This window comes from Megalops cyprinoides, chromosome 13 (assembly GCF_013368585.1).
Source record: "Megalops cyprinoides isolate fMegCyp1 chromosome 13, fMegCyp1.pri, whole genome shotgun sequence".
In the NCBI taxonomy this organism is placed as follows: Eukaryota; Metazoa; Chordata; class Actinopteri; order Elopiformes; family Megalopidae; genus Megalops; species Megalops cyprinoides.
This window is the reverse complement of record NC_050595.1, coordinates 30,259,847-30,277,713: the sequence shown is the minus strand read 5'-3', so window position 1 is coordinate 30,277,713 and position 17,867 is coordinate 30,259,847. Positions and strand designations below refer to the sequence as shown.

General features: G+C 39.7%; 1 protein-coding gene across 1 annotated transcript; it reads left to right on the top strand.

Annotated features, from left to right (window-relative positions):
• Positions 1-7,529: 7,529 nt before the first annotated feature.
• LOC118788028 (7-dehydrocholesterol reductase-like) lies at positions 7,530-16,945 on the top strand. Its single transcript, XM_036543854.1, has 8 exons — positions 7,530-7,619; positions 10,791-10,905; positions 11,473-11,695; positions 11,840-11,930; positions 12,278-12,491; positions 12,632-12,836; positions 13,779-13,910; positions 15,265-16,945. Exons 2-8 carry the CDS (start codon positions 10,799-10,801, stop codon positions 15,727-15,729), a joined length of 1,437 nt encoding a protein of 478 aa, XP_036399747.1. The 5' UTR covers positions 7,530-7,619; positions 10,791-10,798; the 3' UTR covers positions 15,730-16,945.
• Positions 16,946-17,867: the final 922 nt, after the last annotated feature.

The window sequence follows — 17,867 nt, the reverse complement described above, 5'->3', positions numbered from 1 at the left end:
CTAACACTTACCCACACGCTAATGCTAACCCTAATGATAATGCTAACACAACAACCCTAATCCTAACCCTAACCCCTAACCCTAAACCTAACCGTAACCCGAACTCTGACTCTCAACCAAATTTCAAGGCTAAATCTGACATGCTAATGCTAACCAGAAAGCTAAAGTTAACCCTAACCTGAACCTCCATTTGGGCCCTTTTAAGCATTAGCCATGTCATATTAAGCGAATACAGAGCTGGGGAACATCTTTTTCAGGTTCCCATTATGTGCTATATAGAGCTAGGGAACATAGGACCCTGGGAATGACCCCCACTAGTTTCCCATATGTGCTGTACAGAGCTGGGGAACATAGGACCCTGGGAACATAGGAATGACCCCATAAGAAACCAGGAAGTCAGATATTTTGGGGCATGTGTGGAGTCACGATTTAAGTGCATTAGGACCACTCTGTCCCAGTGTCTGATATGTGAGAACTATTCTTTGAAAGTGTAGATTCCCAATCCGCTGGCAATTGCAAATAGCCTGTCTGTCTTGATGGGTAAAAGAGTATACAAGGCACAGTTTAACGTACGCCAAGACACTGGGAGAGAATTGTCATGGAAAAACTGGCACTGAATGCAAAATGGAAGTAATTTTCGCCCCACCCTTGAACAAGTGTGGACTTGGAGTGATGTTCCACTGTAATTATATAAGTATCCACATGGCTGACAAAGCTGTGAGGATGGGTAGAAGCAAAAAAATGGTTGAATCTGGAGTGCACATCATCATCATCATCATCATTATCTGCCAATAATAATTATGGACAAAAAAGTACAGTAACTGCTAAGATTGTGCTTGCTCTCACCAGCTACCCTGCAATATGGTTAACTAACTGTTGCCATGTCCTTTGAAAAAATATTCTAAATTCTAAATAGCTGTTGCATTAAACTGAAACACACACACACACTCACACAGTGCCTTGTAAAAGTATTCAGCCCCCAATACTGTTTTCACAATTTATTGTCTCAGATTCCAAATTTAAAATATATTAGAATAAATTACATTTAGAAAAAACAAAAAAAAACTAGAACTTTGAGGTTTAAAAAGTATGCGTATCCTTTGTAATTATAAGGCTAACCTTGTTCACGTGCAAGATATTGTTTTATGAACTCATTCAATATATGTATAAATGTACATGTATGTATATGTGTATATGTATACACATTAGTCACTTAGTGATGAGAGAAAGCTTGTGAAGTGAGCTGTGAGGCAGCTGGCCCAAGGAGGCTGTGACAGAGGGGAGGTTGTGCTGACACACTCATGGAATCCTCAGTAAGCTGACAGCAGGGATGTTCCACTGTGTCCCTCTCACTACTGGTACTGCAAAGCATCGCAAATCATCAGTAAAGGCCTTTTGTGCACTGATGTGTGCTGTCCCCCCCAGTGCCTGACTTGCTCTGTGTCAGGGTGGGCTGTTGTCGTCTGAGGGAAGAGCTATTATCTGACTTCCACTAACAGCATTGCTCAGCAACATGAAGTTCATGTAGGTATTAACTACTGACTTCCAACACTACTTTTAGCATTTACTGCTCCTGTATGCTTACAATGGAGTATTCTTGTGTAGAAGTTAAGCTGTATTATATTCACGCAATAGTCCAACAAAGGTTACCACCCTTCTTCCAACTGTTTGCTTACAGCCACTGAAGAATCGCGACACGCCTTTGTTTGCTTCATCTGGGAGCTGTTTGTTCAAGTTTAGGATGGGGAAAATTGTACATGGCCACACCGCCAACCTGTTCAACGCCCAGACCGTGGAGACACTGTGTGCCTGCACTACACCCAACAGGCAGGATGGGGCAAACAAGAAGTTTCATTCATATGAACATAATGGTGAAGAAATAAAAAATAACACCAATCAGAAGTGAAAAATCACATGCAGTGGCTATGATAATTGTCCTACAGAAATGGATGAGAACCTGCTTTCAGAATTCCAGTTTGTCTGCACACTGGTGAACATAATAATGTCATGTACGAGTGATTGTGTCTAACAGTTGCTCCAAGTTTCCTCTTTTTCTCTCCTGGAGACAAAGCACAGTGTCTGAGGCTGATTTCCTAACTGTGGATGACACAATGAGAGAAGTTAGGGGTAAAGTGGGGTTATCCCAGGGCAGGGATCTCCTGTGTGTTGCCACTGTTTGCAGCAGGAAACCCCCTCACACGCACACACACGCACATGCACACACACACACACACACACACACACACACACACGCACACACGCACACACACACACACACAATTCCCATCAGGTTTGTTATTGAATGAGTTAATCATCCTGTGTGTAACATGGGGGATAACCGACATGCTGTGGCTCCTGATGATAATTCACAACAGCACTGTTTATTGGTTCCTGGATTTCCGTTCAACTCAGGACTTCATTATTGGGATGGATTTTGTGACTGGATTGAAGCTGGGATCTCTGTGGCCTTCAGAACCTTGTATCTCTGGGACAGGCTCTCCTCAGTCAGAGAGTGTAAGCATCCCACAACTGTATAATAAAGCTTAAAGGTGGAAAGAATGGAGAGCATTCAGGTCAGGTTTCATAGGTAACAGTGTTCCCCTCCATAGCTGCAGACATCATGCATATCATATATAGATCTGAGACTTAGGAGATAAAGTTTTGCAAGGGCCTGAAGCTGAAACTCGAAAGTAACCTGATCTGACCCAAACTAAACATGGCTCGATGAAGGGGTGTGCATGTGTGTGTGTGTGTGTGTGTGTGTGTGGGGGGGGGGGGGTCACCGGTAATTTTCCAGTGAAATCTCAGTCCTTCTGATTTTCTAATTGACAGACAATTGTTCCTTTGCCCAAGACATTTGTATTCTGTGAGTCTCCAGTCAAAGACAAATTTAATTTTGAACTGAACCTCCTGAGATTTGGGTCCTCTCTGCGTTTGGGGTGACTCTTCTCCTTGTCACACAAATAGCACTAAGAAGGGTAAGCACACTTAGACAACAATAACTCTTTTTACATATTGACATTATCTTGCAAAGAATATCAGTAGTTTCCCAAGTGATTCAGTCTGTAAATTTGAATTCCATATTAAGTGCTTCCTTTGTGGGTGTTGTACTCAACTGATACATGTGAGTGCCCCCTAATGGTCATATACCAAAGAACTTGCCTCATCATTGCAGAATGGAATCATGGATCATGGACTTTTTGCATTTCAGTATTTCTCAAATGATTTGGTGTACTTCTGCAAACTGAAATCCATGTTCTCAAAATAGATAACACAGCAGTCTAATTTCTTGATAATTTATTCTAAACTAATTTTACATTGCCACTGCTTTCACACAAATTACAAAACACTATTTTTACTAAGCGGTTTTACCCGACAAAACTCTACAGTTTTTAATAACTGACTGCAAACCTATTGTGAACAACAGCAGAATTTGCTTGTAAACACAAAATGTTTCAGCTGCCAAAGGTACTAATATGCTCAAAACATTGTACGCATTTCTAAAGCATCCAAAATCTTATCAAACAATACACCAGTGTTACATAATGGAAATCTGTCTTTATCAACTTTTATATATAAGCACCCAAAATACTATGTATCATCAGCATCAGTATGACACAGTCATACCTGAATGCCTGTTCCTTTACTGTATAGCTTATTGATACTGGTGAAGAGCTACTGTGATTATATTATGTATACATAAAGTGCTGTTGCTAATAATGATGTTGACACATACAAAATTCTCAGGACACATGTTTTATTGAGCAAATTTCCAAATTATCTAAGGCAAATGTATAAAGAAAAACCTTTTTTGTCTAGTACAAACAATGATGGTACAATACACGCAGGAAATGCAAATATTCAACGGTTTGTTAAAATGGTTTGTTAAAATGGTTTGTTAACTGAGCAAAACCTTTCTGATCCTGTGAAACACTGGCTTCAAAACCATGTTAACACCCCTCACATTAAATATTTTCATCAAAGTAATGCACACATATCATATAAATGGTTTTAACTAAGCACCATTTTCACACTGCAATGATAAGGAGACAACACTACCAGCATAGTTTTGATGTGTTTATGATCATACCTTATGGTGGTGATTTTCATACATATTTTTATACATGAATTTCAGATTCTGATCAAAGTCTGTTTATTTGAAGTCACAATGTACAGACAATTGAGGAAAAAAAGAGAAAAAATACAAAAACAATTTCACAGCATTATAACATGTCACTGGCTATCCAGTGTGTTCTCTCTGTTTGGCCACTACATGTCACATCATATCTGACATCATCTCTTGCAGTATGACATCTTGTAGAAAAACAAAACATTGCATGCCTTTCTTTCCCCCTTCAGTCCAACCTGCTATACCACCACACATACAGTCTTCCTTTTGAAAGTTGACCTTGTTTTCCCTGTCTGCTTAGTCTTGCTCCATTTTTCACCAACATTAACACCAGTATTTGAAGCCAAATATGTATATGCATTTAATATAAGTAATTGTTCATTGAACAACTTAGCAGCAATAATATGCACTTGTGTGGTAAATCAGAAAGCATTTGGGATTGACTGATTTCAACTGTGAACAAATGAATTAATTTGGTCTGTATGGGAGGCAGGTGTTTTTCAAATCTGGCCCTCGTCCAAGTCATCCCAGGTAGTCCTGTAATTTCACAATTACTGTAGTGCTATTGATTTGTCAGACCCTAATTGAAATGAAATATAGTGGAATATCTTGAAATAAACTATATCACATGACACAAGGAAGTCAAACCTCATTAGCTGTCATCTCTCAACAAGTATAAATATTGTATAGAGCTTCCAAAAACACAAAAATGAAATGAATATTTTCAGGGTTTTTTCAACTAGACTATGGAACTCCTTGTAACCTCATATAAGGGCTGGTGTGTTGAATGTTAAAGCATTTTTCATTTGCTATTATCCATTTTGGCTAACAAGACTTACTTCATTTATTTTTGTGTCTATTACAAAGTTATTGTGTTTACTGTTTTGCATGTACTTCACATTTACATTTTGTGCAAAAACAGCAGAATGTAGATATTGTTTCAGGAAATTGTTTAAGCATTTGAGCTTGGTAATCAGCACAACATTATGTATAAAATAATAGTTCACAACAGTAAATGTAAGGTGTGTTTGTCTTTTTAAATGTAAATTGTGGTTTCATGTATGAATCATTAAAATCTGTTCATTATGCTGCTGTATGGTCACCAAACATAAACAATGTCACATATAACACAGCCCTCCTTTTCTTTCAAAACTGTGATCAAATGAGATGTTTCCATAAATATAACATTTAATGGCACACAAAACACAACACACGCACACACATACACACAGACACACACACACACACACGTCAGTGAAAGAAACCGCTGAGCATTCTTATAAACATTTTATCATTAGTATTTCTGCGCAGGTATAGGTGAATATATTGTCTCCTCAGTAACTGATGCTGTTTATAGCTTTGATATAGATGTTTCATAATGGTATCATCAGAAATGAAAACAATACTTCATTTTGCAGAGGAATTTGGCTGTTTTGCAAAGTGTTCTGTTTTATTGACATCTCTATCCAAATACAAACACTCAAATATGGTATCAGAGCCATGGAAGCATGCTGAGCCAAGCCAATAATTGCAGAGAACTGTTTATCCATCTGTGTCACCTAAAAAGCAATCCATACTCTCTGAATCAACTACACATGTAAGCCTGTGACACTGTAATGTGAATGTGAACTGCTGTCAGTACTGTTGAATCAGTAACATTGCCCGATGACGAAATTGTGATGTTTTATCCTGAGTGAGAGTATTAAAAGGTAAATCCTACAGTTCCATTACCAAAGCAATTTAGGAAAACAAAGCAAGAAATAGGCCTTAATCCAAATGGATCTGTATTACGGTCATTCTGAGTAAATTTGCCCAGGGTGCCCAGGGCCAGCTGTGGATATCAGTACTATTGAGCAGAAGTGCCTAAAGAAAATTTCTTTTCTAAGCCTAAATCAATTCATCATCCAATGTAATCTATAGGATAACAGAGAGACGGAATTTTCCAACTGTTTGATGCGGTTTGAGGAGTGGTGTCATTTGCAATGAGTGACTGTTCTAGGGGCTAAACTGATGGGATCATTCTAAGGCACTAATATGAGAAAACCATCATCAAATTTTGTAAATCATGATATAATCATTATATAAATCATTATATAATGTAGCTACATTGCTGGTAACCTCAGCAGCATATTTTAAGTAAGTGAAATTTTAAGTAAGTTAGTCCTCTCCATATAGCATTATTAATAGCGTCATAGCTTTTAAGAATAAAAATGTTAGACAGTTCTGATAATTCCAAAAGCTTTTGATGAGTATTAGTTTTCCTCAATTGTTTACTCACTATGTTTAAATGTATACATTCAAGTATCAAAAGTTGAGGTAAACTTATCTAAACCCTAAACTGCTTCTGAAGAATTTTACTTTTTCACTCATATTGCAATTCCAGTTTGAAAAACACTTCCCAGACCACTCCAGCTTACACTGCAGTTGTCATGATATCTCCTGTACTCATAGGAAACAAGACTTCAAATATTAGACTCCAATTGTCAAGTTCCCTCATTTGCACTTTACCCTTACAAACTGAAATTGAGCCACTGTTCAATTATCAGTCAGAAATTCTGCATGAATGAAAGGGGTCACAGGTGAACTCTTCATTGTTGCAGAACAATGAAACAAAGTGGAGCAGAGAGGAGACAGAAAGAGACAGCAGATGCGAAAACTGAAAAGTTGAGCTCTTACAGTAAAGTAAAACTTTTATAATGACATTTATGCAAAGCCGGTTGATCATTTTATTGACCATGGGTTGAGCATGGGGAAGCTGGGCACAACTTGGGTCCTTTCAGCGTGGCCTCTATCTTCCGTACATTAGTCATTTTACATTTGAAATGAGATTTGGTAGGGAAACGTTATTCAGCACTGTGTTGTGCCATCTACTGAACTACTGAAATTAAGCGTATATATTATATGAATGCAAAACTGTAAATTGTTGTCCCATATGGAAGCATATGGAACTGTATATTAGTTAACAGTGTTGAGAGAAGACTGCTGGTGGTAGACAGCATCTCTTCACTGTACAGCTAGAGACTGCAATAGCTGACATGGTGTTGGCAAACAATAGCATTAGACTGAGAGATATTCAAAACAAATCACAGAGGGCAATGCAATGTTCCTCGATGTACATCGTGTTAGAATCTCTACCATTGCAGAAATGTAATCTATCAAGCGTAAAACAAAAGGTTCCACACCCGTTTTGTAACATATCTGGATTATTCAAAGCATTCCTCCTTAGACACAACTGGTCCACAGGACAAATATGCAAGTCCCTTAATGTCAGAAGCTAGTGGTTTGAGAGCCATTGTCCAATCCCGAATTGAAGCGGCGGTATGGCGTCTACCTAGCTCAGACGGTACTGGTCAGGCTCTCCATTTTAATTAACATATTCATTAGGAAGGCAGGACGAATGTTCATGTTACTGTGCTGCAATCCTTTCGTAAGCGTCGGCCAAAGCTGAGCTGCAGCTGTTACAAAAGGTGCCTTTCTGGAAGAAACAAAAGTGAGTATTAGGTTCCGTTAATTTTGTAGAATTATTTTAAATATGATTTCACTTGACGTTTCCTTCTGTTCAATTTACATGCAAAAGCTGAGATTTCGCTGACTAGCTGGTACAGTACGTACATAGGTAGCTGGGAACGTTGCAAATAAATTTCCTCTCAGTTCATCAAAATAATAAAAACCGTTCCTACGTGTGATATCTTTTACTCCATATTGGAACTGAGTATAATCCGAAATGCATTTTATGGCAGCTAGTTAGTGGTGTTGCTGATGCGATAAACCGTACAGTTGTTGCAACTATAATTGTATAAACTGTGTGCACTAGCTAGTTTTAAACGATTGGAAGAATATGTTCATCAGCCTACAGTGACGTTATAGCTAAAACCCAAATGTTCGTCATTGTCAGTGGTATAAATGAAGACATTGGCTAAAGTCCTTTGCGAGAGTCGCAGTAGAATAACAGTTGCAGGGCATTAGCTAAGTTAGTTTTTGCGAATGTTGATTAGGTAGCTAGCTAGCTGAACTAGCTCGTTCCTTAGGAAGACTTGATTTTGAGCGTATTTGCTGGAAATATTATATTAGTGGACCATCACTAACCACTTCAGTCATACTTTAATCACAAGCATGTGCAACAGTAACAACAACCAGAGTGATTATAATGAAGAGGCCTAATCATGACCGAATGGCATGTAGCTAGCGGTTCTTACGTGAAGCTTCATTTTAATGGTACAGGATCGCCAGCAGCAACGTTCATTTATCTTCCCGTAATGTTGTTTTTTTAACGCGGGTAAAATGGTTGAAGTAGTTAAAATGACACCCGCGTTTAGGAGTGTTTTGGAAGCCTTATGTCTGTTTCAGCTTTTAACGTTCATCAAGGCTATATTCACTTGCCGTGGCAGATCAGCTGCTTCACAAATTAAACTTAAAAGGACATCATCCTCTTGTGTCTGTTGGTAGCTATGAGGAAAAGTAATGATAAATATGACCGTTGACCATTTGTAAATATGCATAATAATAAATGACATAATTATAGTTACATTGCATTACTTTGTTGTCATTTAGCAGACGCTCTTATCCAGAGTTATTTACATAGGTTACAGTTTTTACATGTGGTCCTTTTATTCAGCTGGGTATTTACTGAGACCAGTCAGGGTTAAGTACCTTGCCCAACAGTACAGCAGCAGTGCAAGCAATTTTTCAGTTACGAACCCTGCTCCTTACCACTGTGATATACTGCCGCCACACTAATCTTAATCACAGTAACTAAATATGAACACATGCCTTTGAAGTTTTAGTTTCTTGTTTGGCTGATGGACATGGTGTGTTGACAGTAGTGAACACTTACCTGCTAGATCACCTATGCCGGTCCTCATTTGTCAGAGTAGTCGTCCATTTGTCTGGCACATTGAGCTGTCTGCTATGTTTTGATTTGACTGAAAGATAGTTTTCATGGACTTTGTGACAGTGCTGTCACTACGGCTGAGTATGGGTTCTGACTGCCATTCCAACGAACCTGGCTCTTTGGTGTTGCGGTCAAGCTGCAGGCTTGCTACCCCGTAGACCAGGGTTCGAGGCCCGGTGAGGTGACTGCTCCCACCCTTCGCTACAGACTTACTCATACTTTTAGTGTGAAAAGATGTTGCAGTAGAAAACGAAACATCATACAGAGGACTTCATTGAAACACTTGGGCATGATTTGTGAAAGCTTACACCCAAGCAAAAAAAATGACTTCCTGTTCTTTTGTTAAACCAGTTTTTAAATTAGTATTTTCCAGCCCTCTTTTACAGTTAATCATCAAGCAGACCTCTTGTGGAGATGCAGGATGTCCCTGATTGTCACAGTTTTCTCTTCTTGGGCTCAGGTGTGACGGTTCCAAATATGATGCAGCATCCTCACTCTGTCATACCTTGCATGGTGACTGTTTCTTCTCTCACCTCTAGTCCCCATTCTCTCCCCAGAAGTGCCTATTGTAGAAAGTGCAGTACAAGTCATTTTGAAAGCAGTTCACCTTGTATAATGTCAGTCTTATTTTTATTGAACAAATTTATTTTAAAAAATTGCCCATAAAACTGTAGGCCTGTTTTTAGTGGGTGCTACTCTTCAGAGCTAAGTGCTATTGCTGAATCATGTTGTAAAGGGGAAGGTTGCCTTAGAATAGGGCAGATAACCGTGTCCCTGGAGTACCGTAATCCTCCCCTGTTAATAAATTCTGAGAACCCTGAACACGTGTTCCCTGCATTGACTTATCTTGATTACTGAGGGCTTGTCAAGGGTTTGATAAAAAGTCAAAGTCTGGTTTTATGGTCAAACATACTTTCCAATGGTAATTAGGATGCATAACACAGGTGTAAATAACATTGTCCTCTCTATATTAGTATATAAAAAACGAAGTTTCCTTTTTATGATTGCTTTTAATAACCTGGAGGCGTTTGGAAGACTCTGTACAGCATAATTTAATCATCATGGCTCTTGTAATTCTAAGAGGTGTGAATGAATTGCATGAATGATTTACATGAAAACCAGACAAACGTGTGGAAGAGTATAAATCAAGATGTTTGACACATCTACCCACAATTCAATGGGATAATATCAACCAAAAAGCAATCAGTAGTGGAAGCAGCCTGGCATGAGATGAAATATGTTAAAGCTAGGTACTACATTCATGAGCAGTTTCATGTAATCTGTACAACTTGTTAATTTCGGTCTCCTGACTTTATGTAGACCCTAGCTAGTTAGAGTAAAGCTAATTATGGATCTTTTTTTATTTATATGGTACTCAAACCCGTGTTAGATCATGAATATTGGCACAGCTAGGGGGTTGATATCTGAAGAAAGGAAAGAAAAAGAACTCATTCATTCATGTTATAATTAATCATATTATGAAGTTTTCTTGGAGGGAATTATTTCTATTGTTTTTGATGTAGTTTTTAATCGCAAACTGCATTTTGTGCAACATATCATATGGCAATCCTAATTTGTAGTTTATACTATAACATTAGTGTTTGGTACACATTGATACAAACTTTCATGATTTCCTTCCTTTTCTCTTTGGCCAGAGCAATGCCACCAATGCTGTGTGTTTCACTTCCAATTTCCAGTGCATCCTCATTGTGTAGACTCTGTTTACCCTGGAGTTTCTGGGTGTATTACCACTTGTACCCCTCTCACCAGCAGGGACAATGACGGCCACCGAGCCCACAGTGGCCACTCAGAGACGCACCAAGGCCAGCTCCAATGGGCTGGGGCAGGCTGAAAAGGTGGATGCAGGCCAATGGGGAAGAGCCTGGTGAGTCTACAGAGCTATATTGGCAATGTACAGGCCCTTGCAACTAAAGATTACAGTTCTAATGTTCTGCATCTTCTTTGAGGATCCTCCTTTATAATATGATAAGTATAAACCTAAGCCAGAGATTTACATGGAGGTAGACATGGCTAGTGTAATTAAGCTAATATAGCATGTTTCTAAACTTCTTTGTCTCATAGAAGTAACCACTTTCATTTTTAATTAATAGCAATTGATGCTGTGTTTTTTAAAAGATGAATACCATTTTCACCAATATCAAGTCACTGTCATGTCTCATTTTGTTTGATATTTGCTTAGATACATTTATTAAGTGCAGAGCAAAAGTCCATCTGCCAGTCAGATGTCAGTTCATTACAAATTCTGTGTAATAGCTGATTCAGGAATGAATCTTGTATAGGAAAGTGCAGCTCATTCTTAGTGTTGACTAAGTTGATTTATACTTTGTGCTATCATCACCTCTTTATGAGTGTGAATATGATCATTCAAGTCTGTAAACAAAGTGGGATTTGGCCACTTGTGAACTAACTTTTCCTTGCTGGTCTTCCCCAGGGAGGTGGACTGGTTCTCCCTCATCAGTGTGGTCCTCCTCCTCTGCTTGGCCCCATTCATAGTTTTCTTCTTTGTCATGGCCTGTGACCAGTATGAGTGCTCTGTCACCCAGCCTCTCATAGACCTGTACAGCGGCAAGGCCACTCTTCTGTCCATCTGGAACAGGGCCCCTTCCTTCACTTGGGCTGCCGCAAAGATCTATGCTATTTGGGTGTCATTCCAGGTAAGGACAGGAATATGCAAGAATATGCAAGCTACATCTCTTCAGTTTTGAATGTTGTCAGTAACCATCTGTCAAGTTTTGATATGAACTTGATTACAAGTCATGCCAAGTCACGCTAACGGAACACCAAATTTCTTCCACTAGGTGGTGCTCTATATGTTGATCCCTGATGTCACTCACAAATTCCTGCCTGGATATGTTGGTGGGGTTCAGGATGGAGCTCGCACTCCTGCAGGTAAAGGTGAAACTAAGGTAGTGATGCTGTCACTGATAGCATAGCATGTTGCTTCATTGCTCTACAGAGTGAGTTTTGTATTGAAGATATTTTTTTTTTTCTTCAGTTGCCTGGTTAATGCAGGTCATATCACAGTCTGTTTTTCACTGCAGAGTGCAAATTGTTAGAATTATCACCTACAGTGATCAAAGGTAAATGTAGAAAATGGGTATTATGTGGCAAAAACCCTTCTGCTGATGTTCCAAAAAGAAAATTCTTTGTTCAATAAGATCTTTGTGAACTCTCCCTGTCCTTCCCAAATTAATAATGCAACAGTAAAAAACCTCTTTGCTTTCTTTGCCTTGCAGGTCTTATAAACCAGTACCAGATCAATGGCCTGCAGGCTTGGATCATCACCCACGCCCTGTGGTTTGTCAATGCCTATCACTTTCATTGGTTCTCCCCAACCATCATCTTTGATAACTGGACCCCTCTGCTGTGGTGCACTAATATCCTTGGGTATGCTGTGTCTACATTTGTGTTTTTGAAGGCCTACTTCTTCCCCACCAATCCAGAAGACTGGTATGTATACTATTCTCCATGCTGAGAAAGGCACACACAACGTGCCCAGACAACATATTGGTATAATTATTGATAGATTGATGGTAAAATAGATGAATGCTTGATCTGGGCCGATATGATGGATATCTTTTTTCCTGCAGTAAATTCACTGGGAATTTCTTCTACAACTATATGATGGGAATTGAGTTCAATCCCCGCATTGGAAAGTGGTTTGACTTCAAGCTCTTCTTCAATGGGAGACCTGGAATTGTGGCCTGGACACTCATTAACTTATCTTTTGCTGCAAAGCAGCAGGAGCTCTATGGTCAAGTGACAAACTCCATGATCCTCGTCAATGTGCTCCAGGTAAGAGGCACCCTAGTACTGCCCCCTGCTGGTAATGCTCTTATTCAGTAGTTAAACATACCAGAGAATTGTGCTACTTGCGGCAGCATTGTGGCACAGTGATAAGGAGCTTTAGGTCGTACACTAGAGGTATGTCCCAGGTATGTCCAATGGATAACTTGTAACAGTTTCACACTGTATAAATTACTCTGGATAATAGTCTTCTAGGCAAGTGGAATGTCTTCAGTCCTAGTCAGAAGACAAGAATTCTTGCATCCAAACACAATTGGCTTAGTTCTGCTAGGGTAGGGTGCATTTTGTCACCTAGGGTCACCTTCTCCTGCCACTTTGGCTCCCTATAGAAGCTTGTTGGGCACCTGTGAGTCGCTCAGATGACATTAGTAGAGATGGACCTATCCAGTTGGCATTCAGTCTGCTCTGCTGTGTGCATTGCGGGACTTGTAGTGTGAAAAATAGCCATTGACTGCATTTGAGCATTGCATTCATCTTGCAGATTGAAGATTTTATGGAAGGGCGAGCTTAATCTAGTGTAACTGGCAATCCCTTGATGGAGAAAAAGGGGGGAAACCATTAAGAACATATTAGAAAAAAAAAACAAAACATCTACCTGATAACAGTGTTGAAAAAATCAACTCTACCTGTGAACCTGAATTGGTCATACAGAGTTTTTTTTTCCTAATTGTGGCTAATATGAACAATGTATGTTTACTGAGTAGATTAATAAAATGTGTTGTCCTGTGTGATTTCTTGTATCCATTGAAACACCTACATAATGTAGCTATGGATGGTAGGAAAAACACCTTTCTCAAGAGAATACAGTAGCATTTTAATCTTTCTACTGTTAGTCCAATGCATTAAGCTGTACACTACAGGCAGGCTGGTAGTTGTCGGAATGTGAATCCCTGCCTCAGATTTTGCTTTGACGTCCTGTGGCTTTCATAGGCATTATATGTCCTGGATTTCTTCTGGAACGAGGCCTGGTACCTGAAGACCATCGACATCTGCCATGACCACTTTGGCTGGTACCTGGGCTGGGGAGACTGTGTGTGGCTCCCCTTCCTCTACACACTGCAGGTAATCCTTTTTCATTCTCAGTACATACATTTGAAATTCAGTGTTTCCCTGTTTCCCTTACCATAGCCTTTAATGGGCAGGCCACTTACCTGATGCCCACCCTCTACCCCTCCATCAACGGTTCTACCGAAGGAAAGCAAATAATACAATTATTATTTGTATTATTTAATTACAAATAATATCGAAACTAGTATTACAATCAAAATGTTATCTACAATGAATAAAAACATTGAAACATACATACAATATACTGTTGAGTAATATGCAATCTGTGTGCCTTTTAACACTGGATAAAAAGAGATATTAAACAATGTTTTCATGGTTTCAGAAGCTAACTTACATTTTATCTATTCATCAAGAGGCCCATTTGCCCACTTTCAGTGATTGACAAATTCTTACTTGCAGCTGACAACTTTTTGCCTTTCTGTTTTCCTTGAAGATCTCATGTGCATTCAAAATGTGATACAAATGCGAAAGCCGTATTTTCAGTGGTTAGCCTTCGTCCAACATCCTCATTACAAGAACACAAACCACAAGGATTTTGTGTGACCTGAGTGTGCCATTTAGCTCATTTGGAGGTTTATGGCCAGTGACTGTAATTTCAAATGGTTAGTGAGTAGGCCTAATGTTGAAAATAACTGAGCAAAGGGAGCAGGCCTAATGCTAGCCAGGTGAAAATTAATTTAATGTTAATATTAATGGTATTAATTTTTAATGCAATCATGACAACGCAAGCCATGGTGAACCAAAAGAAAAGTTCTTTTCCATCTTGAGTAAGATCAGATGCTCAAATAGAAGTTTCACAATGTGCAAGTAGCATTTTTCTACCACTCACCCCACCACAAAGGAAAGATTTTTATTGCATTTTTGAACTACACGTGATATGTAGTTCAAGTGAATTATTTGTATTGTGCTTTGTATTTAGTTGTATAGCTTAGAGATGTGAACATGTTTTTGTATGCATACATATTGTCCCCCAAAACACCCCCCCCCAGGTCAGCAGGGACTCCCACCCACCCACCAGTAGTACATCTGTAAGAGAAACACTGGAAAAAATAGTTACATCACTCCAGTCCAATACTGAAACCCAGTTCCTTTTAGCATGTAGTAATTCCATATCCTGTAATATTAATATATAAAACTGACCAGAATAGTTGAATATTGATCATGCCAATCACAATATACAGATAGTGCCACAAGGCTCAGTGGTCAACACACACCATCATTTAAATCTACTGTCTCTTAGTATAACCTGTATTCTCACAAATCGGTGCTAATACAAGTCTGGCATGAAGATTCATGTTAAAGGTGGAGAGGACTTTGTTTGATGCTAGTATTCTCTTCTGATTCTCAGGGCCTGTACCTGGTCTATCACCCAGTCCAGCTGTCCACTGCCAATGCCGCGGGAGTCCTCCTCCTGGGGCTGGTGGGCTACTACGTGTTCCGCATGACCAACCATCAGAAGGACCTCTTCCGGCGCACTGGGGGCAACTGCAAAATCTGGGGCCGCAAGCCGGCCTACATTGAGTGCGCCTACACCTCGACGGATGGCCAGACGCACCACAGCAAGCTGCTGATCTCGGGCTTCTGGGGCGTCGCACGCCATCTCAACTACACAGGTGACCTGATGGGATCGCTGGCCTACTGCATGGCGTGCGGGGCCGGCCACCTGCTGCCCTACTTCTACATCATTTACATGACCATCCTGCTGGTGCACAGGTGTATCCGAGATGAGCACCGCTGCCACAGCAAGTACGACAAGGACTGGACACGCTACACCAATGCAGTGCCGTACCGCCTGCTGCCTGGGCTCTTCTAGATTGAGTCAGGGCTCAGCTTGGCTAACGCATAACATTCTGGCAATGCTGCTGAAACGGTGCAGCAGCGTGATGTTGTTGTGAAGTCACAGGGACGAACCTGGACTATGGGTTAGCTGGGGGAGGGGTATTGTTTTGCGCTGATGTTTCATCTATGTTGAGACTTCATGGGAATGTATGTGTGTGTGCGTGTGTGTGTGCATGCGTGTGTGTTTGGGCTCAGGCTCTCAGATATTGGGGGAGGAGGGAGAGGAGGTGTAATCCTGCATTTTTTCCCGCTGCTCAGAATTGTAAAGGTGTTCCAGAGTGTGGCACATATTCCATATACCAGACTTAAAGTTCTAGAGTCATTTTGCAACCTAGAGACATTGTATACATGTTTGTATGTCTAGATTTGTGTGTCTGTGTTAATGTGTGTTTCATTCCATATCAATCCTCATGACAAAGCACTAAAACACTGGAGGTAAAGAAGAGGAGGGTGGAGAATGCACAATAGTCAACAACACCCTCTATGACTGTCACAATGAAAGCTCTCAGCTACTCTGAAAATCAAAACTTCTCTAGTGAGAAACAACAATCATTCCATGATTTTAATGAAATTGTGAAGAATGCAACAATTTATTCGGAAACATGAAATCATAAGCTTTATGAGCAACTTAGTACAATGCCTACTGCCACATGATATTAGAGCTGATCACTGCTTACACACTGTATACTTCTTCCATATTTTAAGACCAAGCTACTGTTCTGAAGTAGTCTGTTTTTAAGGTTACTATATCAGGTGCTTCTTAATACTGACTTTCTACTCCCCTTTCTACTCATAAATAGTCACGCTGTATGTTCATCCTTTTATACTAGTACAGTGCTTACCAGAACTGCAGGGTTTGTAAAAGAAGAGTGTTGGCCATAAAGAAGCCGTTGGCTGGAGGAAACTTATTTATGTGCTGCATCTTTTGAGTGATGGGTTTCCCTGAGCTGTAGGTGGTTAAAAGCCATGAATCCAGGGCTTTATTACCTGTGGTGGTTGGAATGGAAGTTATGCAATGGTCCTGCATGCCTGTCTGACTGTGAATAGAGTAACTAAAAAAGTTGTGGGCAGATTTGGCAAAATTGGTGAAATTTTTGCATATGATGTGGGACAAACAAAATAAATTTTGGGCTGATAAACTCCTGATTTTGTTCTCATTTTATTATGCCTGATTTTGTTCTCATACTAATCTCCAGCATGTGTTTATAAAACCTATTTTCTGTATCCTTGTGTTTCAGAAATAAACCAAGAAAGTTCCACATCTTTAAGTATTTCCAAGCTCCTCTGTTATAAGTGTTTGTCCTATATTGGGTAAATAAAATAGGAATGCTAAGAGCTAATAAAAATTTACGTATTTGTGCTTCGAGGCTTTTTGCACTCAGCCCATTGGAGCCTCAGCATCTAACAGGTTCAGCAGTCTGTCTGTAGTGGGGCCCAGTAGTGTCTTGCTCCACCAGAAGTACATCAACTTGCGTACCTCTTGTTCAGATCTATTTTGATGAATTTCAGCTGCCACATTATAACTTTCAGAACTCGTGTTCATATATCTTATTCCTTTAGGATTTCATGTGTTTCCTTTTGGTTTCTCCATTTTTTTTGACATTTTGCAGTTCTGCCTTTCACTAAAAAACTACCTTTTCCGTAAACACCTTTTGAAATTCCACATTTGCAAACAGAGCACCCCACCTTTTGTGAATGGAAAATAAATGGATAAGTTACTTTAAAATACTCATTTTGCAAACCACATCTAATGTCTGTCAGATTCTGCTACATCACCATTCTGGAGCTACAGTGGAGGGTACTACTGTTGCGGTTGCTGCTAGTGTTGACATGAGGCAATACATGAGTCATTATTTTGCAGAGGAGCCTGTCCTGTTTAGACAAAGACAAATTGTAAGACAGTAGATGTTGGCAGGAAAGCAGGGGGTGTCTTATTTCCCAGTAGTAAAGCCTGGTGTGACCACAGCCTTTTTCCTCTGGTAACCCAAGACTTTATGTCTCTAACCCCTTTCAATAGATTTGCTGTGGTTATAGTCTTAATTTTTCAGCTCTTTCTGCTTCCAAAAACGTCCAAATTTCTGTCCAGAGCATTTCAGTTTGTTCTGTAAATTT

What these genes read in the sequence shown, in the direction of transcription:
- LOC118788028 (XM_036543854.1), top strand. Translation starts at nt 10,799, where the DNA reads ATGACGGCCACCGAGCCCACAGTGGCCACTCAGAGACGCACCAAGGCC. An exon ending in CCCACCAATCCAGAAGACTG is followed by an intron (nt 12,492 to 12,631) that starts GTATGTATACTA and finishes TTTTTCCTGCAG; the next exon opens with TAAATTCACTGGGAATTTCT. An exon ending in TCCTCGTCAATGTGCTCCAG is followed by an intron (nt 12,837 to 13,778) that starts GTAAGAGGCACC and finishes TGGCTTTCATAG; the next exon opens with GCATTATATGTCCTGGATTT.